At 35.5% G+C, this 26,518-nt stretch overlaps 3 protein-coding genes across 5 annotated transcripts; 1 reads left to right on the top strand and 2 right to left on the bottom strand.

The window, feature by feature from the left end:
- Positions 1-1,227: 1,227 nt before the first annotated feature.
- LOC129901431 (metal tolerance protein B) lies at positions 1,228-3,681 on the bottom strand. The gene is made up of 2 exons (XM_055976601.1): positions 3,453-3,681; positions 1,228-2,392 (listed from the first exon to the last, which is right to left on the bottom strand). Exon 2 carries the CDS (start codon positions 2,390-2,392, stop codon positions 1,250-1,252), a length of 1,143 nt encoding a protein of 380 aa, XP_055832576.1. The 5' UTR covers positions 3,453-3,681; the 3' UTR covers positions 1,228-1,249.
- Positions 3,682-11,115: 7,434 nt separating this feature from the next.
- Positions 11,116-17,264, top strand: LOC129900827 (methylsterol monooxygenase 2-2). Of its 3 annotated transcripts, none has more exons than XM_055975900.1 (7): positions 11,116-11,374; positions 14,066-14,203; positions 14,951-15,096; positions 15,340-15,459; positions 15,550-15,762; positions 15,850-15,930; positions 16,964-17,264. In XM_055975900.1, the coding sequence occupies exons 1-7, from the start codon at positions 11,345-11,347 to the stop codon at positions 17,043-17,045; spliced, it is 810 nt and encodes a 269-aa protein (XP_055831875.1). In that variant the 5' UTR covers positions 11,116-11,344; the 3' UTR covers positions 17,046-17,264. The 3 variants fall into 3 exon arrangements, with proteins under 3 accessions (XP_055831875.1, XP_055831876.1, XP_055831874.1); XM_055975901.1 differs by lacking the exon at positions 16,964-17,264 and adding an exon at positions 16,059-16,953; XM_055975899.1 differs by having other exon boundaries at positions 15,550-15,930.
- Positions 17,265-19,015: 1,751 nt separating this feature from the next.
- On the bottom strand, positions 19,016-21,694 carry LOC129901246 (probable protein phosphatase 2C 24). Its single transcript, XM_055976376.1, has 4 exons — positions 20,923-21,694; positions 20,272-20,589; positions 20,062-20,167; positions 19,016-19,652 (listed from the first exon to the last, which is right to left on the bottom strand). Exons 1-4 carry the CDS (start codon positions 21,412-21,414, stop codon positions 19,345-19,347), a joined length of 1,224 nt encoding a protein of 407 aa, XP_055832351.1. The 5' UTR covers positions 21,415-21,694; the 3' UTR covers positions 19,016-19,344.
- Between the last annotated feature and the right edge of the window lie 4,824 nt (positions 21,695-26,518).

Raw genomic sequence — 26,518 nt, 5'->3', positions numbered from 1 at the left:
AAGTAAGGAAAAATGAATAACATTAAAGAGATGCTTAGGTGGGGATGATGTACTGGAAAAGGAATAAGAAAGAACAATATCGCAAAGAAAAGTGTGTTTAGTTTACTACATTTACTTGCTACAAGTTTTTCACATAATGTTAGAGCTATTTTGATTCAAAGTCCTATAATTGTTCGTTGTTCCACTCTCGAACCTTTCTATCTCCTCATTATTTTGTTGGTTCGACCTATTTCAGCTACGGGGCATTTCTACATTTCTTTTAATAGATTTAACCAGTAATATTTTTTGAATTTAGAAAGGCTTTGCAAGACAGAAAGTTCAAATTAGTTATTTTAGAGAATAGTGAAAAATAGCACGCCCGTATACTTTGTAAGACATTATTGGAAAATGACAACAAGAACGTCAAAGTTGTTGAAAATGGGAAATTTGAAAATTTCTAATCACATGAGAGTTGAAATAAATTAGCCTTTGATGCAAACATATCATGTACTAATAAACAACTTTTAAATTTGATTCTTTTGGATGTCTTCATCTCTTTAGTTGTTTTGACTTGCAAGTTGCAAAGGAACAAAAATATCCCCGTATGTGGGAGTAGACGAAGTGAAATATGTACCCAAAAAAAGAGTAGACGAAGTCACATAGTAGACGGCTGACCACTTGGTTAAAAGGTGGCCGCTCAAAATTGCAAAAGGCACAAGTTGGGAAATCCAGTTGGTGATTAGTGCCTACTGCAAATAAATTTAGAAACTATTCCAGATATAATCACTATTTGACTTAACTTATTTAAAGCAGCTTATAAGTCAAAAAAATAAGTTGGATAACAGACCCAATTATTTTTTTGGGCTTATAAGTTGTTTTAGATAAACTAAGTCAAATAGACCCAAGTATTTTTTGGGGCTTATTTTAATCACAAAATGACTTTAAGTTGGCTGACCAAACACTCAAAAAAGCTGAAAACAACTTATAAGCCAATCCATACGGGCTCATCGTCCTTATAATGGAAGAGAGATGGGGAAAAAATAAGAACTTTTTATAGATGCCAATGTCAAACTTGATAAACATAGTAGAAATTTTGGGTAACAGAAAATCTAAATTCTCAAATTATGTTGGCAGTCATCTCTCTAGCCAAAGGTTAAGTAAATTAATTATGCTATCAAGGAAACAGAGACCTTAAAGTACATACACATCTATGCTATATTCAACAAAAGAGATAGAGAGAAAAGGAGATGAAGTAAGCACTATATACAATCTACAATGAACCTGGTTCGACTTGTATGGTTACATGATGAATTCTGTATGTCGTGTCACAATATTCCCTAACATTCTGAATAATTTCATATTGGTCGACTCCTGGCTCAGTTACAACGTGACAGGACAAAACAATTTTCCCTATGGTGATGGCCCAAACATGCAGGTCATGAACATCTTTTACTCCTGCTAAAGATTTTAGGCCATTCTCAAGTTGAAAAATATCAACTTCCTTTGGTGTCCTCTCCATCAATAAGGAGAAGATAGTCCTGAGCATGGGTACAGTAGTACTAAGAGCAAAGATTGAGAAAAAAATAGTACAGAGAAGATCAACCACCAACCATTCTGGTTTGTACCACATGATAGCTCCAGCAATCATCACCCCAACAGATTGTATCAAATCAGATATAACATGCAGGTAAGCCCCTTCAATATTTATGTTTGATAGTTTGCTGCAACTATGGGGTGCTGCTACCAGTTTCGAGATCTCTTCTTCATTTCTTGGATGCAATTCTTGCATTTCATGATCATGATCGTGATTGTGATCATGATCATGACCATGATCTTTGCAAGGACTAAATGAATGGCTATGGAAAGAATGATCATGGCCAAGCCACACAACTGAAATGAAGTTTATTATGAGACCAAATGCAGCAATAGCAAACATAAGCTTCCCATTCACTTTGGCGTTAGGATGAAACATTCTCTCAGTTGCTTCATAAATCAGAAAACCAGAGATGAGCCATATCAGCTGTACAGAAATAAGGGCTCCTAAAACTTCAAGTCGGTGGTATCCAAAAGAGTGTTCTTTGGTAGCATCCCAGCCGGACACCCAAACAGCAAAAAGAGAAATAGAAAACCCAACAACATCACTGAGCAAGTGAGCTGCATCAGTTAGAACCGCGAGGCTGTGGGCTTTCACCCCTCCAATGGTTTCCACTGCCATGACCATTACATAAAAGATTATGAGCCCACAAAGTTTCATACTTGACTTTGACCTTTGTCTTGAATCCAAAAGACTATGCTCTTGCTCTGAAAATGAGCATATAGGATTGCAAGAAAAATGAGTTCGATTACAGTTGCCATTGCATTTAGCTCCCAGCAACTTCTTTATTTCAGACTCGGAATCCTCCAGTTGCTCCATCTGTATCAATATGGATTATTGTTAGGCGGCTGTTCAAAGGAACTACAAATAAGTAGAATTGCAGCATTTGAGTTTAGAGTGAACTGACGGGTACACTCCCAAGGCTTCCTCAGTGACATATATTAAAGTGGTGGTGGGGAAAGATTCAGTAGACTTCAGTATACCGTTTGAGATGTCAACACCAAGAATAAGTAAACAAAGCCCTAGATGGTAATACCTAGTTAAGTTGTAAGTCAACCCGATGATCTGTAAATCTAAACAGTGAATTTTAGCTTGAAATGTACTCAAGAAAAGTTAATGCAGCATTATGGATTAGACAATTCATTGTATAGGTTCTATGCTATACATGTTTCAGCACTATTTCTGAAGTGTATAGCACATCATTATTAAGCTTATAATAGCTAAATTCACGACTTTTTTTCCATCAATATCAGATTCACATCATGCACCCAAGGATATGGCCTAGTGGTCAATGAAGTGGATTGAACATCTTGAGCTCTCGAGTTCAAATTCCAGCAGAAGACAAAATACTATAGGTAATTTCTTCCTATATGTTCTAGCATTGGTGGAGATGACAGGTATCTCGTGAGGTACGCTCAAGCTAGCCCGGACACCACGCTAATCAAGAAAGAAATATCAGATTCACATCCCTCCCAACTTGAAGTTAAATCTGCCATCCGAAAACTGACATAAAGGGAGTCAAAATGCTGTCACTCTAAAAACTAAACTTGTTTAAAAGTCTTTTAATCTGATCTTCAACTCCTATTGATATAACTAATCTTTTAATCTGACCTTCAACTCATATTGATATAACTAATCATTAGAACTCGATTTCTTCTACACTTTAATCCCAGAACACGGGGAATTAAAAAAAAAACGACTTTCGTGTTCAATTATAGATCAACACAACAAAACCCATAAAAAGCATTATTCCAATCACGGGTGAATAAAAATATGGTTGAAACTCCAAATACCCAAAACTTCGATCACAGAAAATCGAAACAACAACTAACAAAACTAACAATGGCAAGCGCAAATTTGCAACACATTTTTTTTTTACCTTGATTCAGAAGCAATATAGAGGCCGGCAGGCGAAGCTAGGGCTTCTAGCTGAAAAAGATTAAATTGAGGAAAAATTGAAGAAACATTGTTGTATATATGATTTGCAGAGGCGGCGTCAGAGGCCAATCATTATAGAATGAATGGAGGCACTAAATGGGCACGCCAGAATTGATTCTCCTGGGGTGGCCGGAAAGGCAACGTAAGAGGCCACCAACATTTGTCTTTTCATATTCTTTAAGGATTAAATTTATACTACCAATTCTCAAAATGTATGCTATCAATGATTGTTTTTTCTATTATTAGTATTTGTTTTGTATTTTATTTTTTAAAAAAATGTTTTATATGTATTATTTGGGCATAGAGTTTTTGAAAATACCATATCTATCTTCTCAAGATATTAATAAGGGCGACATACATTATATTTTTTCTCAATTTTATCTTATGAAATTACACCACATACATTATAATTTGAATATTTAGTTTTACTTCAAATTAATGAGCATAGATTTTAATGAAATTATAACTAATAATTACTATATTCATGTAATTAAAAATATTTTTTCGAATGATATTAAAAGGCAAGACGAATACATAGATTTTGGGTGAAAAAAATTTATATACTATAAGGAGAATGTTTTTGATAGATTTTTCATCACTCATATTTACCGTAAAATTAAAATTAAAGACACTATCCTCGATAGATTCTTCATTATCCACATCTACTGTAATAACTTTGTTGACTAGAAGGTATGGTTAGTCAAGCTAATGGTAGTTAAGCTAACAAGATTAGTTAGTTTGTTGTTAGAAGTTAACTAACTAGTTAACAGAATTAGTTACAAATACTGTTAGAATGTGTATGTGTACAAATATACACAATACACTATATATGCACATATACATGTATTTGGAATGAATGAATCAGAAGATATTTTCTTCTCTTTCTCTTCCTACTTCTCTCTAACCTTTGAACTCTCCTCATCCCTCTCTCTGAATCGTCTCTCATTTCTCCATTAATGGAGTTCTGAGAACCTCCATTAATGGAGTTTTAGCATGGTATCAGAGCCACACGACGATCTACGAAGTGCTACGAAGTGCGACAAAACTCCTGCTGAGATTCAAAGCTGAGAAGCACTAGAATCGCAAGTCAGCGGCAAAAACAAACAAAGGAAATGGTGGTTACAACCGGATTTGAAGCTGGATCTACAGAAACCAGCAACCAAAATACAAACGAGGCAACTCGATTCAACATTCCAGTGATAGATCATAACCATCCGCTCTATCTTCAACCGAGTGATACTCCAGGTAGCTCACTGATCTCCGTGCAGCTCACCGGTTCAGAAAACTACGCAATATGGAGTAGGTCCATGCGTATTGGACTGCTAGGTAAGAGTAAGTTAGGGTTTGTGGATGGTAGATATCCTAAGTCGAAATTTCCATCTGAATACTTTGATATTTGGGAAAAATGCAACGCAGTAGTGTTGTCCTGGATTATGAACTCTGTAAGGTCAGACCTACTTAGTAGTGTAGTATACAGTGAAGATGCTCACAAGGTATGGTGTGAGTTAAAAGAGAGATTTGATAAAATCAATGGAGTACACGTATTTCATCTTCACAAAGAGATTCACAGTCTAAATCAAGGAACAATGTCAGTGACAGATTACTACACCACACTTAAAAGTCTGTGGAATGAGTTCGATTCCATCATGCCTTGTCCTGGATGTTCATGTGATGAGTCCAGAAAGTTTAAGGAGCACTGTGAGTATCAAAGGTTACTCCAGTTCTTAATGAGGTTGAATGAATCATACTCAGCTGCACGAGGTCATATTTTACTTCAGACTCCTATCCCAAATCTAAACAAAGCTTTCTCACTCATTCTAGATCATGAGAGCCAGAGAAGCCTAACCAATTCAGAGGCTACTCTTCACAGGAGTATTGAAAGTGCAGCCATGTTCAGCCAGAAAGCACATACTCATGGGAATGGAAACTTTGGAAGTGGTGATGGTAATCCAAACAGAGGTCACTATGACTCTCAATACAAGCCACAGGTTCAGAAAACTCAGAAAGTTGTATGTGAAGTGTGTGGATACAGGGGACACACAAAAGAGCAGTGCTTCAAGGTTAAAGGGTATCCTGTGGGGTGGAGATCAAAGAAGAAAGGTGGAGGCCAGAGCTCCTATGCTAATCAAGTTGAAGTATCTCAATCCACTAACAATGGCCTGCTCTCTCTGAGTCCTTCAACTTCATCACCTGCCACTTTTTTCACACAAGATCAATATCAACAAATCATTCAGATGCTGGCAAAAGGAAGTGAGAATGCAGGGGAACATGTATCTAAAGCAGCCTCAGCAGGTAGTACCTTATCTGCCTTAGTATCCAAATATGTGCCTTTGGACTGGATAATAGATACTGGAGCTACAGATCATATGACAGCTAGTCTTGATGTGCTTGATGCAGTTCAACCTGTGCCTAACCCTGAGAGAAAAGAAGTTCACCTCCCGACTGGTAATGTAGTATCAGTCTCACACACTGGGAGCAAGACAAGGTCTGCAAACTCCTCAAGTCACTCTATGGCCTCAAGCAGGCTCCCAGACAGTGGAACCTAAAATTGACAGAAGCCTTGGTACAATTGGGCTTCACCCAGAGCCATTATGATTACTCACTTTTTACTAGAAAAGCTGAAGATGGTATTGTGATTGTCCTAGTGTATGTAGATGATCTCTTGATCACTGGCAGTGAACAACATCTGATAGACTGCACAAGGAGTGATCTGCAGAAGAAGTTCAAGATGAAGGACCTTGGAGAACTTAAATTTTTCCTTGGGATTGAAGTTGCCAGATCCAGCAAAGGCATACATCTATCTCAAAGGAAATATGCAATGGAATTGATAGCTGAAACTGGTCTAGGGGGAGCCAAGCCTGCAGCTACACCACTTGAACAAAATCTAAAACTGACCTCAGTCAAATATGATGAAGCAATTGCTCCAAAAGGAGAACATGAAGACCCTGCTCTAAAGGATCCTGACAGGTACCAAAGGCTAGTAGGAAGACTCCTATATCTTACTATGACCAGACCTGATCTTGCATTTTCAGTCCAGAAGTTGAGTCAATATATGCATTGTCCCAAGGAATCACATATGGATGCAGCACTTAGAATAGTCAGATACATCAAAGAAGCTCCAGGACTTGGGTTATTCATGCCATCAGAAGCATCAGAACAACTTCTTGCCTACTGTGACTCTGACTGGGGTGCATGCTTAGAGACCAGGAGATCAGTTACTGGATATGTAATCAAATATGGTGAAAGTCTCATATCCTGGAAGTCTAAGAAACAAGAAACAGTATCCAGAAGTTCAGCAGAAGCAGAATTCAGAAGTATGGCAAATTGTGCAGCTGAGGTAACTTGGTTAATTGGTCTATTCAAAGAACTTGGCATTCATATTGAACTTCCAGTCAGAATGATTTGTGACAGCAAATCAGCCATACAAATTGCTGCAAATCCAATATTCCATGAAAGAACCAAACACATTGACATAGATTGTCACTTTGTAAGGGAAAAAATATGTCAAGGAGTCTTGAAGACTGAATTCACACCCACTGGAAATCAACTAGCTGATCTATTCACAAAGAGTCTCGGCAAAGCCCAACATCAATTACTGCTGAATGGTCTAGGAGTACTGGACTTGTTTAAGCCATGAGCTTGAGGGGGAGTGTTGACTAGAAGGTATGGTTAGTCAAGCTAATGGTAGTTAAGCTAACAAGATTAGTTAGTTTGTTGTTAGAAGTTAACTAACTAGTTAACAGAATTAGTTACAAATACTGTTAGAATGTGTATGTGTACAAATATACACAATACACTATATATGCACATATACATGTATTTGGAATGAATGAATCAGAAGATATTTTCTTCTCTTTCTCTTCCTACTTCTCTCTAACCTCTGAACTCTCCTCATCCCTCTCTCTGAATCGTCTCTCATTTCTCCATTAATGGAGTTCTGAGAACCTCCATTAATGGAGTTTTAGCAAACTTCTCAATCATTTGCTACACAGTGCTATTCAGCTAATGTAGTCTTTATGTTTCTATCATGTGTTGAAATTAAATTCATTCTTCATATATCAATAATGTTACAATAATCTGATTTAAAGTCTCGAAATTTTTGAGAAAAATTCCATTTTAATTGTTTTCAACTTTATTTCCTCTCTCAATTGATAGTAATGTTTTTCACGAGGGGAAGGGCGAGGGGGAGGGGGAAGGGGGGAGGAATATATGAATATATTTAAGTAAAGGAAAAAAATATTACTTAACTTTTAATGGATAATATGATGATCTAATTTTTTTCATTTTAAAGTTTTCAACTTTTGATATTATACTACATATGATATAATGATGAGTATAAAACAAACTTGCTGACTAATGATTTTATCAATCATCAGTAATAGGACTACAAAATCACAAGTAAGTTATACACAACTAGTTAACCAAAGAAAACAAAGTTTACGCCCATAGAACAAGGTCTATATTTAGAACATGAGTTTCTTCAATGCTAGTCTAATTTCAAAAGGTGTGCTTACAAACATACTTACCACCTACATACTCTCCTCCACCATCTCCATCTGCATACTTACCACCGCCACCATCACCAATTTACTCGCCTCCACCACCATCGTCCCCTCCTCAACCTACATACTCACCACCACCACCAATGTCTCCTCCTCCTCCACTAACACATTCGCCTCCTCCCTATGCATACTCTCTACCACCATCACCGACTACATATTCACCTCCTTCTCCTCCTTACGGGCTTTCACTAAGCATTCCATAAATTTCACCATCCACCCCACCAACAAGTCCGCCACCTTCTACGTACCATGGCCTATCGCCATCATGTTTCTCAAATACATCATAAGAGTTGCATTTTGTTGCTAGATGTTTTTAGATTAATAAGAATGGTCTGCCATGTTTCTTAATGTTGTCTTACCAGAATGACGAGTTATATAGCTTTTAATAGTTTTTTTTTTCTTATTGTACGAACACAACTTTAAATATCAATATCCAGTTATAAACTTCAAGTTTTGTTTAATCTTGATTAAGTACTATATATTGTCCAGTGCTTTGGTCATGAATGAATAAATCATATAACCACTTAATTCCGCACAAGTATTATCATCATTATGTGTATAACAAAAAGTGGATGAAAGTGAAAATTATGATATGTTGTATAATTTTTCTTGAAACTATCAATACAAGGTATATGGAGAAAATGATGAAAATGGTAATTAATGTATGGGTAATGCTTTTCTTCTTTATATTGATCTTTAATATATTTAATTTGATTGAAATGTTATAACAAAGATGTTCATTTTGGTCCTTAATATATTTCACTTGATCGAAATGGTCCTTAATGTATAACAAAGATCATTTTGGTCCTTTATCCTAAAATTAACAAAATTATCAAAATGTTAAATTTAATTGTGAACCCCACGTGACTAATAAATTTTTTCATTATTGGCGTTTTTGTTATCTTCAAAGAAAAACTCCATGAAATTTAATACCATTATCTCAATTTTTTCTAACAAAATTTACTTTTTTTCTCTTGCTTAAAACAGAAACGGGTATTAGGTATGTATTATTGGTTAGTTCAATTTTATTTGGTAAAATACAAAACTAATTGAGACTTTTAGCAATTTTTCAGAGATAAGTAGTCAAACACATATTGATTTGATTCCATTTCCGTTTTGTTTGCATTTTCTGATTTTTCTTGAGCACTCCTATTTAAAAATTTGTGTAAGCTGGCGATTATAACAGTTGATTTACACTTTCTTTTTTTAACGTCTCGTTTAGATTTAGTGCCTATTTTTAAAAGTTGCACAAATATAACTTTTCGAAAATTATCCTCTTGAATAACATAAGATTCCAATCTAATGTTTGCACATATATTTTTCAACCTTATAACAAACATTGATGTTTCTTATAAAATTTTCAATTTAAGAAAAGTGATCTCCAGAAGGAAGTCTAACAGATTCATATATTGCAAAAAAAATAAAAGATGAAATCCTTAACCAGCACTACATAGAACCATCAATGAAAGGTGAAATCCTTAGCTTAATCTCTTGTATTTAATTTGCATCTAACAATTTTTACTAGAATAGTTGTAGACATGTAGCCTTCTATTAGCCCTCTTAGGTTTATTCTTCTTTGAAAAAATTACATAATAAGACAAACATGTAATATATATTTTAATGGATTAAAAAAATTTCAATTCATAAATATAGTTAGAATTGCTAAAAGAATTTCAATTCATAAATATAGTTAGAATTTTATAGTAATTTTTTCTCTTCTCTTTCTGTACTCTTGCTCGTCTCTCTTCTCTCTCTGCCCTCTCTTGCTCTCCTCGCTATCTCTCTCTGTATTATAAATACAAACTTTAACAGTCAATGATAGCTCAAATACAAATAGTAACAGTCAATGATACAAATATAAATGGGAATTGTCAACTACACAAATCTTTTTCAGTGATACAAAATACAAAAAATGAGATATTTCAATGATGCATACACTTGTCTATTTCAATATACCAATGTTATATGTCAATGATACAAATACAAAAGACAACTTTTTCAGGGCAACAAATGGTAACAAATACAAATATAAATAAAAACATACATGACAACAAATACAAATACAAACACGCATGGTAACACATAGATACAAATACAATTTGTTACTAAATACAATATTTGATACAGTTGTATACATTGATACAAATTGGATTTCATTGATATATTTGAACATGATACAATTGTATTCATTGATACAAATCAATTGTATCAATCGTATCCGTGATACAATTATCGATTAGATATACAAATCAATTGTATCTCTCTCTTCTCTCCTGTCTCTCCCACATCTCGTCCGTCTCTCTTCCTAGATCTTCTAATCTCGATCGCTTCTCTCTTCCTTTTAAAATATAGCTACAAATCGTAATTAAGCAAATTATAATTATAAATCTTTAATTAAGCACAAATTATAGCTAATTTAAAAATTAGTAAATTTATTGAAAGCTTCTTTTTTTCCCTTACTAAATTCTCAGTGCTACAAATCGTAATTAAGCAAACTATAATTATAAATCTTTAATTAAGCTCAAATTATAGTTATTTTTAAAAATTAGTAAATTTATTGAAAGGTTCTTTTTCCCCTTATTAAATACTCAGTGCTCCTGCATAGACCAACGTGTGTCTAACATCAATATTACAAAAAGGTTCATTATTGAGAATCATACTTGTTTAATTTATTTAGCAGAATTATTACTAAAAAAAATGTAATGCTATAAAGCTAATAAAATGTTGAGTGTATGATAACTCTTCATATGATGTACATTTATTTTGAGGAATGAAGTCATTGAATTTCTAAAATTTGTATTTGCAATGGAATTTATTAATTTAAATAACATTAATTCTCGATATACTTCCTTTAACTAGGAATATTTTTTAATGAATAAGATTCTATCATAATGAGAGATTTTGAAATTAGGAATATTTTTTAATGAATAAGATTCTATATTTTGAAAATAAAAAAAAATTCTATATAAAATAATCAGAGGAGGAAATTGGATGAGTGGCTGAATTGATAGCATCGTGTGTATATAAAGTAGAAGGTAGGCACATGTGTTTGTCTGTGCATCAAGGAGTTGGCCTTCGAGCAAATATTCGCTGACAGTCTGTCTCATCTTCGTGGAACCCGCTTTTCTCTCCCTATTGCGCCTCTTCAAACACCTCCCCTATATACTCTCTCTCCTACTTTCTACTTCCACCACCTCCCCTCTCTCTCTCTCTCTCTCTCTCTCTCTCTTTCCGGCTGGCCGGCGATTGGGTCAAACCTCATTGTTTGGCCATGGCTTCCGTGATCGAATCTGCTTGGGCGGTAAAACTTTTCTACTTCTTTCAATGTTTATTAGCCCTAAATTGGACTGTTTCTGCTTTTATTTTAACTGCATTTTGAGATTGGCGTTTTTATTTTGTGGATCTACCTGATTTGTATACCTAGAGATTAGTTCACAATCTGTATGTTTGTGCATGCAGATTTGTATTAGTTTGCTGCATGTGTGACACTACATTGATGGGGCCGATTGGCACAGCATTGTTTCTATCGTTAACTTTTTCTTTTTCTATAATTGGGGAACATATAGCTTTGACTATGATTTATAAGTTCATCTCTCCATGCATGATTTGGTTGTTAGGTTGTTAGACGGAAGCTCCTCTGTATTTTCCTTTTGTTTTTTGAGAAATATATATTTTAAATTAAGGGTTTTGATTCTACTGAAGTTGATTGTTGAAGGTATAACTGAGAAGGTGGTTGAGATTTTGTGACTTTCAGGCATTTCTGGAATTTACTGATATTTTATGCGGCAGTAGTCATTCATTTATTTCCTATCCTCTCTCTGTCTGTCAGATAGCTATGTGTCTTTCCTTACAAGTATTAATAAAAAAATTAGGCACTATAAATTTAGGGGAGAAAGCTAGTAAAGGTTAATTTGGATTAGGAAGCCAAAAGGACACATGCTGGATTAGTAACAGGCATAATAAATAACTGAACAGTGTGCAGCACCATCAGAAAGCGAGTGCTCTAAAGCACACAGAAGATATGTATCAGTAGCTAATTTGGAGATCAAACTGTGGCCATTTGTTGTTTCATAGTTGTAATAGGTTCGTAAACGTGCTGAAGTGGGATCAAAGATAGCTGGAGTGTTGTAGTTCTGTTTGTTTAGAAATTGTGGAAATGGGAGCTAGATCGGGCGTAACAGCATGAAATAGTAGCTTGATGATCCCCCTGGATGAGGTTGGGTCAGTTAGAATATAGCTTGTGAAACATACGTAGAAAGTTAATGATAAGCCATCTCATGGGGTTTAAGTTTATGGAACTTAGTAATTTACCATGAAGGCTTTGGTGGGAAATAACTAAGCATGATAGTTTTGAAGGTTGGAGACGGATAATCAAATTTTGGTCTGACCATTGACCAGGACATATCCCACTTATTGAAGAATTCCCAAACTTCTTGTTTGCATTAAGGAGGCTGTGAAATGATTGAAAGCTCGACAAGGCTCAAGCTTGGAACTAGAACTTAGGAGGCTGTGTAATGATTGTGAGATTAACAACACAAATTGAATCCTAGAAGGTTAAATGGCTTCCAGTTCTGATGTTCGAAAGCTGATTCTCTATCTTGAAAGTGTACGAAGTATGGAACATGGCATCCATGTCTTACTGTCAAACTCTTACAACCAATAAAGAATTGAAAAGAAGATCCCCTGGATTTCTGGAAGGCCATTTATAGAACTATACTCTTTTCCAAATGAACTGGGAGAGCACTATATGAAGCAATTATGATCAATACAACATTGGAGGAAGACCTTGGTTAACAAATATTTCATGCATGGAAAGTTATGAAGATTCAGTTACCCACCTGCTGATGCATTCACTGAAACAAAAGAAAATGGATCATGCTCCAGGTTCTGTATGGAACAATTTGGATTGTACGTTGCATAGTGGTTGAGCGCTCAGCTTCTTAAATAGGCCCCATAGTCTGGGAAGTCTGCTCGAAATTTCGGGGGAACTGCTCTGTTATGGTCTGTTTAGCTGTCTTATCAAATAATATTTTTTTGTGGGATAACTGAGAATTTGCTGGGTATTTGGCCACGTTCAAAACTCATGGTAGTATGGGTCCACCCTTGAACATGCGCCCACTTATATACCAGGCTCTAGTCAGTGGCAGAGTTCAGTGACATGCACATACGTCGCATCCCATGTTGTACTTCATTATCACTTAACAAAAGCCTTGGGTTGGGTTGGGGATTTGGGTGAAGATGTTGTGGAATTTGATAGATTTATGGATTCTTTTTTGAGATCTATGGAGCTGATAATCATTTTACAGATTTGTTGCATTCACTTGGTGCTCTTTCACGAATAAAATACCCCTATTTATAAAGAGAGCTAATAGTAATCTAGAATGACATGTACTGTTATGGCATGGTATGACTTGTCTGTTTTCCATGCTATTTGCACTCCATGTGAGTGCACACCAGTCTCTACGCAGAAATCTGGACTAGTTCTTAGTTCTATTAGTCATTGTGGTGTTTGAAGCTCGTCATGAGCTGCCTTGAGGTCAGGAGAGACAGAGAGATAATTATTTTTGTGACTAGAAACACTGGCTTGAAGTTTGAGACACGAAAAATCAGGGTGAAGCAATGGGGTGTTAAAGCTACAACTATCTAAGCCTTGTGAGGTGTTTTCCTTTACTCGTTCCATTTCAAGGACTACTTCTCGCAGTAATGTTTGATTCTAACACAGCCTAATGCCCTAACATGAAAACACCTCTTGAAAGTTAAAATTTGTTTTTTCTTGGTTGTCAAATCACTGTTAATTTTACTTGCAGCTGTCTGCTTCCATATTTGCTTGTTATGTAGTGCTGAATTCGACAACAAATGCCATAGTCAATTTTGGCAGTTTGATATTGTTCTTTTCCAATTAAATGAAATTCATGTGTCCATATTGCATCATTATGAGTAGTTACAAAGTATGAAATACCTGAGCCTCTTGTTTTTCTTTGTGATGTTTCAGTATCTGATTACAAATTTCAACGACTTTCAATTGGCGTGTCTTGGAAGTTTCTTTCTTCATGAAAGCGTCTTCTTCTTGTCTGGACTTCCTTTCATTCTTCTTGAAAGGGCAGGATGGTTGAGCAAATACAAAATTCAGGTATCACTTTTTTACTCTATAAAAGAAATTACTAGGATTTATCAGCTGTCTTCATTAAACATTCTCAAACTGTCTCTGTGTCGATTTTGTGCTATCTGCACATAAACATTTTTGGTTTTTCTTTTAACATCCATTAAGCTCTTTAGTTGAACTGTTTTCTTCTGTCCCCTTTTTCAGATATCTTAGTCTATTAAAATTCTTTGAGCAGGACAGATCTTAAATAAGAAGGAATCTTCTCTTAAAATTGATTCATTTTTAAAGTGAAACATATCTTGCATGTTCATGCATCGTAATGTGTCTGCATAAAGAGATTGTCCTTTTTCTTTGCCAAAGGCCAAGTGGATAGCGGCAAAGCACTTCAGAAAGGAGATTATTGATTTTACCTAGAAATTTCCTACTTCCTATATGTTGTATGACAAGGATTTTTTCATCTGTTTTTTGCTATTCTTTCTGCTTAAAAATTTATCAAGCACTTCATATTTTGCATCAACTATTAAATTTAGAGTATTCAATGAATCACTTATAAGTCTAACTTCATTTTGAAAGCAAATAATTCTGACAAAAATCCAAATTCTTCCTACACCTGATTTTTTCTAACATTTGACACTGTTTTATCTTTTCTAATCCCTTCATGTTATAACCTGTTTTTTCCCCCAAAGCTGATAGTTAATGTCCTCTTCTGATGGATTTTTGACCTTGTCTTACTGAATCTCAATAATAGAATTTCTGACCTCTCATTTGTTGCAGACAAAAAATAATAGTCCTGCAGCTCAGGAGAAGTGTATCACTCGCCTGTTGCTGTATCATTTTTGTGTTAATCTCCCAATTATGATGGCATCCTATCCAGTCTTCAAATTAATGGGGATGCGAAATACTCTCCCGTTGCCGTCCTGGTACTTTCAGGTTCTTTATATACTAAAGCTTAGCAGTGACATACCTGTGTATGATTATCTTAAATTTTGGTGATGGTGACAGATTCGCACAATTGTGTGAGCTGCAAAAAATTGTTTCTTTTGTCTTCTTATCTTTTGACTTATTCTATTTGTTTTTGTTGGGTTTGGTTTGGGGTATCAAAGGTGTTTTTTGGTTGTTAATTGATGTCTCGGGAGTGAATTGCGAATATTTTGCTTCCGCAGGAAAGTGATCTCAACGCAAGTATTATTCTACTTTGTCCTGGAGGATTTTATATTCTATTGGGGACACAGGATTTTACATACTAAATGGCTCTACAAGCATGTCCACAGTGTCCATCACGAGTCAGTGAAGAGTATTTTGTTTTCAAATCAATATTTCATTTCTGTTTTCCTCGTCCATTCATTCACATCTGATGCTTGTTATATCCACAGGTATGCAACACCTTTTGGATTGACCTCTGAATATGCTCACCCTGCTGAAATTCTTTTTCTTGGATTTGCTACAATAGTGGGTCCAGCCATCACTGGGCCCCATTTGATAACATTATGGTTGTGGATGGTACTTAGAGTCCTTGAGACAGTTGAAGCACATTGTGGTTACCATTTCCCCTGGAGCCTCTCAAACTTCTTGCCATTATATGGGGGGTCTGTACACATATTTACTCTTAGAAAACTGTTAGTTCATTTTTCTACATCAACTATATGTCTGAAACTGCTACGTTTGTTTCCCAGGGCTGATTTTCATGACTATCATCACCGACTGCTCTATACAAAGTCTGGAAACTATTCTTCAACATTTGTTTACATGGACTGGTAATTCTCTACTATAAACTAGCAATGAGAAAGCCAATTTTGTGTTTGAAATGCTACTAAATGCTGAAGATCATTTTGTGTGGTAGTGTTGATTATATAGACAAAATTCAATTTCTGTGTTTTACCAGAATCAAGAACATTTACCTCATCTTGGGAGTTGATCCTTGCTGTCTCACAACCCCTGCGGAAAAAGAAATAATGAAGAAAAGAATATATTAAAAAATGGAAGAATAGCAAAATATGGTGAAGGTCTGAATTTTCTGAGGTTTGATTCTCCTTTCTTACAAGTTCTACTTGATGCTGCTCCATATGGAACAAGCCCTTTAAGAAAAGCCATGATTGTTTCTGTACAATCATACAGCCTCTGAGAGCATGGTAATGCCTCAAATTTGATTGGCCCTTCAATATTCATTTTTCTAAAGTTCTAAAATCAGATTTTTTAAAGTGGAATTGGTATGCAAATATTACTTGGGTTCATAACTTGAATTATGCAAAACCAAAAAATCAGAGAGGCAGTTTACCATCAAAACAAGTCAGGAGCCTTTGCATTTATTATTAACACAGTTGATTAAATTGTGTAGAAACATAGATCTGTGAAAATGTAAATCTTGTGCGCCCATAAGCAAAGATAATGTAACTGTAAATAAAATGGCCGAGTTGGGTCCTCGAAATGTAGTAGTCAGGCTTGGCAGTTGTGAAGCAGCACTTGATTACCTTGTGTATTTGCAGAAAAATGAAAACTTGTTATGCAGTTTCAGTTTCTTGATACTAAAAGAGAGCATAGTGTTGACAGAAATGTGTCTCACCAGGCTAACAGAAGAGTATCGTAGAGCCACTAAATTCTATTAGGAGTTGGCATGAATATGTTAACACTATTCTGATGTACCAAATGTTGACTGCTAATCTCAATCTCAGTAATGTATCTGATAAATTTTTGGAAGTTCTCATTTTCTATTTCACTGGCGGATTGAATAAAAAGTATTTGAGGTTTCATGCTGTGTGTGAATGATTTGATGGATCTTTCTTTTGTTAGGTTATTTGGTACTGACAAGGGTTACAGAAGATTGAAGGTGCTGAAGAGCGATGCATGTGAAGCTGAGAGGAAAGAAATGTAGAGATGTGAAAGGGTATGTTTTGGCTGGTCTGGCATCACAAGACGGGCTTCTGTACAAGAGCTTATTGGTGAAGGTTTCTGTTATATGCGCTTGTGTTCAATTGTTTGTTTTGACATGAACATCGTGTATTTTGTAGTGTCATCTTAGAAATTAGAAGCATGTCTTAGAGAATTTTCTCCTTGCAAATATGTCTGCCATTGTTTTGGCCCTTTTACATTATTTATGTTTCATTCTTTACCATGTTTGAGTTGCTTCTTCTCATTGATTGGGAGGGTGTGGGGCGGGGGGGGGGGGGGGGGGGGAGGGGAAGGCATTTCATTGAAACCAACTTAATCTGAATTTTTGATCTCTAATTCAATGGCCACAATTGGTTAATTGACTGGTCTTTGGAGATCTCCAAAAAGTTGCTAGCTAGTCATTGTTATATGCTTCTCTGAAGTATGAAATTGGCAGGTAGCTGAGGAAAAATTGTATGTACTTCCTGCTTTCCTAGTTAATATGGAAACTTCGAGCTCCAATTTCCATAATTATGGTTTGGTTTGCTTGTTCTAAAAATTCAGAGGCGCATTTAGGATTTTGAATTTTTGAGTGTCACATTATGTTGAGCTTGCATATAGAATTTAGACTTGTTCTGTTGGTTTAGTTAATATTTTACTTGCAAAAAGTTTAGGGTTCTAATCTACTTATTCACAATTTTTTGTATAATAAATTCGCTAACGATATCTTGCATGGTAAAAAAAGTTTTAAGAAAATATACCCCATACAATAAGACTTGAATTTGCATTTCTTATCTTGCATAGTAAAAAAAGTTTTAAGGAAATATACCCCACACAATAAGACTTGAATTTACATTTCTACGGTGGTAAACCTGAGCTTTAACTAATAGAACCACAAGGTTCATTATTTTTAAGGGTGTCACGTTTAATATTTATGTTTTTATATATATATATATATGTATATACAGATTTTTAACCAAGATCACAGGGTGGCGTGGCACTCCCTCCGATGCACATAGATCTGCCCCTGCCAGCAATCATGTTATTACATTACTTCGAAGTAGTTTACGTTTCTCTTAGACTGTGTACTGGTTAATGGAACTTCTGGCTAGTTGTTGAAACCTTTTAATGTTAATGCGTTAACTATTTCAGTAAAATATGCATTTTATCTGTGTGTGTATGAAATTATGGTTCTTCAGAAAAAGGCTGTAGAAGTTTTCAAATGAACAAAGTAGATTATAGGGATTGGCAAATATGGGAAATTTGGTTTTATAGCAATTTACAAATTTATTTTTTAATTTTATGTTTTTTACAAGTTATTTATTTTTACACATCTGAATAAATTATTTTCTTCTACGAAACCAAATAACCCATGGTACGTACTAAATGATTGTTGCTACATTATTAGAGTTTACACGCATCCAACTTTTGTTACTTCCCAACTCAAAAATATGTTGTATTTGGTCATAAGATTGAAAAGGAAAGTGCCAAACAAAAAAAAAAGAGTTGTGTGAGTGAGAGTTGTAACAATCCAATTAAGCTACGTGTAATGCATGAGTGAGGGCGTGTAGCCCAAAAATAACATCACTATCCTGGGGACCTAAACAAAGGAGAATTTTTAATATTCTTGATATATCATAAAGAGCTTGTAAGCTGCTGCCAAATGGTGGAGACCAAAGTTGGCGAGAGAGACTTGTACTGGAAAGTTGTTCTTTTGGGACACCAAATTTGAAACTTTATTTCGGCGTTAACTTGAGGCTAACCATAAAATTGACAAAACACACTTAAATTATAAATTTTTTTCCATGGATTTTACCTCTTAATTATCACCAATTCAGTTTTTGAAAAAAGAACAGGTAAGTAAGGTATGTCTAAATACATAAATGATAATCAGATTAAAAAAATTGATAATTGATGTAAAATTCGCGAAAGTAAACAAATTGAAAAAAACTAATAATTGATATAAAACTCACGAAAGAGCAATGGTTCAGGATTTTGACTATCAACTCAATTCATAATCATCAGCTGTAATGTTGATTAAGCATCTGTATCTTTCACTTTTTAGACCACTCAATTCGAGTTACGTAGTTGATTTTAACTCTATCCAAGTGCTGAACAAAGCTATCAAAACCAAAAGCTCTCATTTAAGGAAATCCCTTTTTTCCCCAATCCCCTTCATTTTCTTCCAATTTCAACCATAACAACTAATCAAAAACTGAAAACCACCTTAACACCCCCACCCCCACAAAATAAACACACACAAATGTTAAAAACATAAAAGAAAAAAGAGAGACTTGGATGCTCTACGTGTAGTTCTTCAGATCAACTACGACAACGCTGACGTTGTCATAGCTCCGCCTCGCAAGGGCTAGTTTAGTCAAAAGCATCGATGCATCAGAACAACCCTGGTCGGAATCCACCTCGCCGTTGGCTTCATTTTCCGGCGCTTCATTCCCTTTCAAACACATCCCGGCAACGCCACATGCAGTGTCGTTTGAGACTACGTCCCACAATCCGTCACTTGCCAGAATCAAACAGTCATCTTCCGCCGTTCGATCGGTTATCGTCACCTCTGGCTCGCATATCACATACGGCTTCAAATAATTATCACCTGCACATCATACACAACTTCGTAAACATTCTAACGTCCAATTCAGTTGTCAAAGCGAAACATAGACAGATCTGTGTATATATACACACTGTTACTGTTACTATATAGCTATATATTGGAACAGATCTGTATAAATTGAACGGAATAAAATTTAAAACAAGGTAAGATTTTTTTTTTTTAATCACGAAGATAGCTCAAATTTGGAGATTTGACTTTAAAAAAATGGGGTAGGGAAAGAGGAAATGGAATATGGGAATATAAGTTGGGAATCGAAATAATAGTCAACCAACTAAGCGGTGTAATTTTTGGAGATTTGAATTTGAGGTGTATGGCACTCTGCATTATTAGCATTATTATTCTCAAAAATCCTGAATCTGTCCAGGAACAAGTTCAAGATAATTTTACTAACCAATGGCTCTTGACATGGCCAAAACGCCTGAAACACGAGGGCCATCCCAGTAGATTACTCTGCCACCAGCTTCCTGGATCCGGTTAAGTTCATCGGGACGATCTGGCTGCAACATAAGCATATTGAGCTGTCAAAGCGCTTTTGATTTATGACAACAATTATTTTTGTTTGTTTATACAGTGGGAAAGTAAAATTAGACGAGGGACTTACTTTTTGATCGTTAGAAAGAGGAATAACTTTCCCATTTCGGCAAAGAATAGCTCTGGAATCACCACAATTCGCGACAATAATCTTGTCCGGCGTTACAATTGCTACTACCGCCGTTGAACCGACGGCGTCGCATTCCGGTGTATGAAGTTCGCACCGGCATGTGGCTCCGGTTACATTCTTGTTCCATTCAATCACTTCATTGTCCATACGATTGAAGCTTCGATTCATTGAATGTTTCCATCCTTCATGATTTCCTTCTTTGTTCTCCAGCTCTTCCTTCACCAGCTCGTGTAATCTCTCTTTACACTTGGTCGCCACCTACAAAAATCACACATAAATATGATCTGCCCATAACTGATTAAATTAATAATTAAGCTGAAAACGTAAAATTGTCGGCAGGGATTAGGCAGCAGCATAAATTCAACAAGTTGAACTAAATCCAAACAATGTGTGAAAAATCGTTGAGATTTATACTACCATTGGATTCTGAATATTTAATTGTGAAATATAATGAATTTAGTGATAAAAATATAAACATTGGATCGTGAAATGCAAAACCTGAATCTGCCCAGTAATATGCATGAGTTAGATTCATACACCGGAAACTTTATAGTAGTACAGAGAGTTGAAATTTTTTGGCTATTAACGTACATGAGAGCAGCCATGACCATCGTAAACGGCAAAGTAATGCAATTCTCCACTATTTTCTTTTTCTATTTGGCAAAAGGAAGGATGAATTGCGACTGCATCTTCCATATCTCTCCTCCTTCCACAAACAGAGGCGAAACCAAACTTTGGGCAAGCCACTGATTGAACAAGGGGAGTAGAATTCAAAGGACCCAAAATTGGAGTCAAAATAACAGTCGGTGGTAATCCTTTTGTCTCTACTAATCTCAGTTTTCCTTCATCATTGGTGCTAGAACTTTCCACAGCGTTATCACACATCCTTGAAACAGAACCGGAAATAAGCTTTAATTTTGGACGTTTCATTCCTTTCTCTGTAGGTTCCTGTGGATTTACTCCGGCGATGACTTTTATCTTTCGAAACTCCATTCTCCTCCTCCTCACCTCCCGTGAACTTGACTCACACGGCGGCGATGAATCAGTTTCAGTCACAACTCCACCAAAACAGACCTCTGCCATTCACTCTTGTCTAACAAGCAAGACAACTTTCAGAAACTGAAGAAAGCCTTTAATTTTTTAGTCCCCACTCAGAAAAATACCCAGTTTACAGTTACAGAACCATTGCCCGGAAAAATTAAGTGCAGTAAACAGAGAGAGAAGAGAAACGTAGAAATCAATGCCAGATACAATGAGGACCCCGATATAAAGGAAGTCATTTTCGGGGTTCATTTTGTGTCATTTTTCTATAGGATGACAATTTATTTTTTAAAAAGTAAAACCTCATATTTCTGTGCAATAATTTTACACATCTTTCAATTTGTTTAGTTTGATTAGAAGCAACTAAATTAGAACTAAGTAAATTAATAAGAAAGAAAGATATGAAAAGAAATAGAAAGTTGAAAAAATATGAGTGCATTAAATTGCACAATACTAATGGCTATTTATAGCCCCTATAAAATAGGAAAAAGTGAGTAAATTAGTGGGTTAGGTAATGGATATGGATAGCGATATATTGTGTTCTAACGCTCCTCCTTGAATGTCCACGTATAATGTGTCTCATTAAAAGATTTACAAGAAATAATATATATAATTATTCTAAACACCCATAGATGTTGTGTCTCATTAAAATCTTACTAGAAAAAATCAGTTGAAAAAATCCTAGTGAAGGAAAAAGAGTACACACAGCTGGTACTACACCTTGAGTGCTACCTCATTAAAAACCTTATCAGGAAAATCCAGTGGGACAAAACTTTGGTTAAGAGAAAAAGAGTATAGCGCGTATTTTACTCTCCCTGATGAAAACTTCATTTGATATTTTGGAGACGACGCATTCCAATCGTATATCTTAACTTTTCAAAAGTTGATGTTGGTAATGCCTTTATGAATAAATCTGCAAAATTATTACTCGAACGAACTTGTTGTACATCAATATCACCATTCTTCTGTAGATTATGTGTGAAGAATAATTTTGGTGAAATATGTTTCGTTCTGTCTCTTTTTATGAAGCCAACTTTCAATTGAGCTACGTACGCAGTATTGTCTTTGAATATAACTGTGGTACTTTGACATCATTTTCCAGGTCGTATCTTTCTTTGATGAACTGTATCATTGATCTTAACCACACACATTCTCTACTTGCTTCATGAATTGCTATTATTTAAGCATGATTTGAAAAAGTAGCAACAATAGACTGCTTTGTAGATCTCCATGATATAGCAGTTCCTCTGTATGTAAATAGATAGCCAACTGGTTTTATATTTTCAAGGGTTTGGACTATAGGTCCAAAAATCTCACGTTTAGCAAGTGAGTCTAATTCTGATTGAATTGTCTTTTGTCATTCTTCTCAATCACATCTACGTCGATATTCTTTGACGGATTTAGGCTCAAGTCTTTCACTATCTTGCATGAGGTTAGTGCAACATTATATGCAAAAAGATTATCCATCGTGATTTTCGATCGATCTAAATTTATCTCATCACAGGTAGAACTTATTGAAAGTTCTTCATTCACTTGAGTTTCGAATTCACTGATTTCTTCACGAATATCACGATTACTCAAAGCTTGACCTTCTTCATAAGTTATGATACTAGTAGATGATCCTTTTGGGACATCAATCCGGATAGGCACATTCACTGTAGGAATATGCGACTTAATTATCTGTTTCAAATCAGTAAATGCATCTCGTATTTGATTTGCTATTTTTTATAAGTGGATTATCTTCTGGACCTCCTGCTCACATGTGCGGATACGTGGATCAAAATGAGATAGTGATGAAACTTTTCACGTAATTACTCTTTCGGATTCCTTTTTTTCTCCCTCTAATTGCCGAAAAGTTATTTTATCAAACCGACAATCTGCGAATCGAGGAGTAAATAAGTCATTTGTCAACGTTCAAGGTAGCGAATTATGGAGGGTGAATCTAACCCAACATATATGCCCAACCTTCGTTGAGGGCCCATCTTTGTACGTTGTGGTGGTGCTACATGCATGTATACCGCACAACTAAAAATTCGTAGATTGGCTATATTTGGCTCATGACCAAATACTAATTGTGACGGAAAGTATTCATTATAATTTGTCGGTATGAGACGTACAAGTGTTGTTGCATATAAGATAGCATGACCCCAAACAGTAATCGACAATTTTATTTTTATTAGTAGAGGTTTTGCTATCAATTGTAGTCGCTTAATAAATGACTCTGTAATGCCATTTTGAGTATGAACATGAGCAACATGATGTTCAATTTTTATCTCAATTGATAAGTAATATTCATCAAAATCTTGGGATGTAAATTCTCCAACATTATCAAGATGAATAGCTTTAATTGGATGATCTGGGAATTCTACCCTTAAACTTATTATTTGTGCTAATAACTTCGCAAACGTCAGGTTGCGAGATGATAAGAGGCACACATAAGACTATCTTGATGATGTAGCTATTAGAACCATAAAATATTTAAATAATCCACTAGGTGGATGAATATGTCCACCTATATCCCTAGGTATACGCTCTAAAAAGCCAGGAGATTCGATGCCAACCTTCAGGTTTGATAGTATGGCAATTAATTTGCCTGTATAACAAGTAGCACATGAAAATTCATCATTCGTAAGAATCTTCAGGTTCTTTAACGGATGTCCAGTTGAATTTTCAAAATTCGTCTCATCATTATTGATCGACGATAACCTATTTGATCATGCGATAGTACAAATATATTTAGATCAGTAAACTTCTGGTTTACAATCAAATGTGCTTCAATTGTACTAATTTCTTCATAATATAAGTCAGACGACAAAATTGATAATTTTTTCAAAATATATTTCTGGCCTGAGACAATCTTGTTTATACCAAGGTATTCAATATTAATTTCATTTCGTGTATCAACATGATATCCATTTTTGCGGATATCTTTAAAACTTAACAAGTTTCTTGGATATTTAGAGGAGAACAGTGCATCTTGTATAACAATTTTTGTCCCCTTCGATAGAAATATAATAGCTCTTCCGGAGCCTTCAATCATTTTCGAATTACCAGAAATTGTAGTAACATTTTCTTTTCTTCTAATCAAGTAGGAAAAATATTTCTCGTCTTTAAAAATGGCATGAGTCGTTCCACTATCAATTACACAAATATCCTCGTGATTGATCATTGATCCAAATAAAATTTGAGGTATATTCATATTTTTCTTCAAAAAAAAATAAAGTAAACATTATAATTAAAACATGGCTTATTATACAAATTTTATTTATTTACATAAATTTGAAAAATATAAACATATTATATAGTACAGACAAATAAAAAAAAATATTTAAATATTATAAGGCTTATCAATATTCATATTTGCTTCTGAGAAATTGAAGAAATCAGCTACATCAAGATGCATAGTCTCAATATTGTATTCAGAGATAAAGTTTGTCTCTGGATTATTTTTTGCTCTCTTCAAGGATGTCTGATATAGCTGAAGAAGACGTTTTGATGACCGATAGGTCCGTGACCAGTGCCCTATACCTCAACATCTATGACATATACTTTATAAAATTTTCTTTGGTATAGCTTCTTGATTTTTACTTTTATTTTTATATTGCTGATCATTTCTCGATGCCACCCGAGTATCATTATTATAATTTCGTCTTCGACCACGATCACGATCATTATTGGGCGATGACCTCTTTCTCATTAGTTATTACTGTCACGACCCAGCCCCGTAGGCCGTGACTGAAGTCCAGCCTGGACCCCCGTATGCATATAAATCAGGTGTAGTCACACCGGTTTATAAATAATAGAATCATGTACAAGAGAATCCCAATGGGTCATAGCATTTTATGTACCTGTAGCCTCTTTTATTTGTGTCATAACACGAAAAGGCACACAAGCCAACACGGCTGCCATAACACATACCTGTAATACATCATGTAGAACCAGCTAAACAAAACTTACACATACAATCCACATATATGTCTACAGACCTCTAAGAGTAGTGACGATATCATATGGCGGGACAAGGCCCCCACCATACCTTTGAATACATAAATATATACATCAGAGGTTTGGTACCAAAACTCAACTCCGAATCAATGGAGCTTCTTTTAACTTGCTGGGTGGAATGTTGAGCTAGTGGACTCCCAAAACCTGTGTCTGCACCTGCGGGCATGAAATGCAGCCTCCCGAAGAAAGGGGGTCAGTACGATACATGTACTGAGTATATAAAGCATACAACATCATAATTATGACAACACTGAAATAGGGATGCATGATACAAGTATAAGAGTTAATAAAGCACTATACCTGTATCTTACAAAATAGAGTCATGTCTACCCTCATCAACCCTGTACCCGGCTCGCTAGGGGCTCGATGGTACAAAAATATCATCTATCATGATAGGCATATAGATGCTTTTAGCGCTGTGGAACGTATAGTCCGATCCATGTATAACGCAAGTACCTGCCGAGGAACGACAGCCCGATCCATATATCATGTTATAATAATGATAATGCCGAGGTACGATGGCCCGATCCGTATATCATAATGATGTCGAGGAACGACGGCCCGATCCGTGTCTCATATAACAGTGCCGAGGTACGACGACCCGATCCGTATAATGTATAATATGTATATACATACATGTAGGACTCATCAGCATATCAAATATACCTCAACCATTATCATAAAGTATGCCCAAGAACCCCCTCCCCCAGGTGTAGGAGCTTATACCTCCAATCACTATTCAGCCTATAGAAGGCTCGAGGGTCGTAGTTTAACTACTTTAAGACCCTTAGCATTTAGGAGTGAACTAGAGTAACGAGTTATACTCGCAACTTACAACTGGAACTACCTCTATACTCAAATCGTATCTCAATTTACTTACATTTAAGACATCCCAAAGGGAAGAAGAGACAGGCTTTACACATACTACCTTTCATCATATAAAAGCCCTAAATGGCAACAACTCAACTATTACAGGAGTTCTATCATCACGGAGTGAATGAAACTCATAGTTCATGCTTGGAATTTATGAATGGAATTACCCCAAGCTTATATGCATGTCATTCATTACTTACGTCTAACACATGCCAACATAAGAGAAGAATAGCTTTACATACTCATGCCAAAAACATGCCAAAAGAAA

Source organism: Solanum dulcamara, chromosome 8 (assembly GCF_947179165.1).
Source record: "Solanum dulcamara chromosome 8, daSolDulc1.2, whole genome shotgun sequence".
In the NCBI taxonomy this organism is placed as follows: domain Eukaryota; kingdom Viridiplantae; phylum Streptophyta; class Magnoliopsida; order Solanales; family Solanaceae; genus Solanum; species Solanum dulcamara.
Note: the sequence above shows the minus strand (reverse complement) of the source record. Positions and strands in the feature narration are given on the sequence as shown.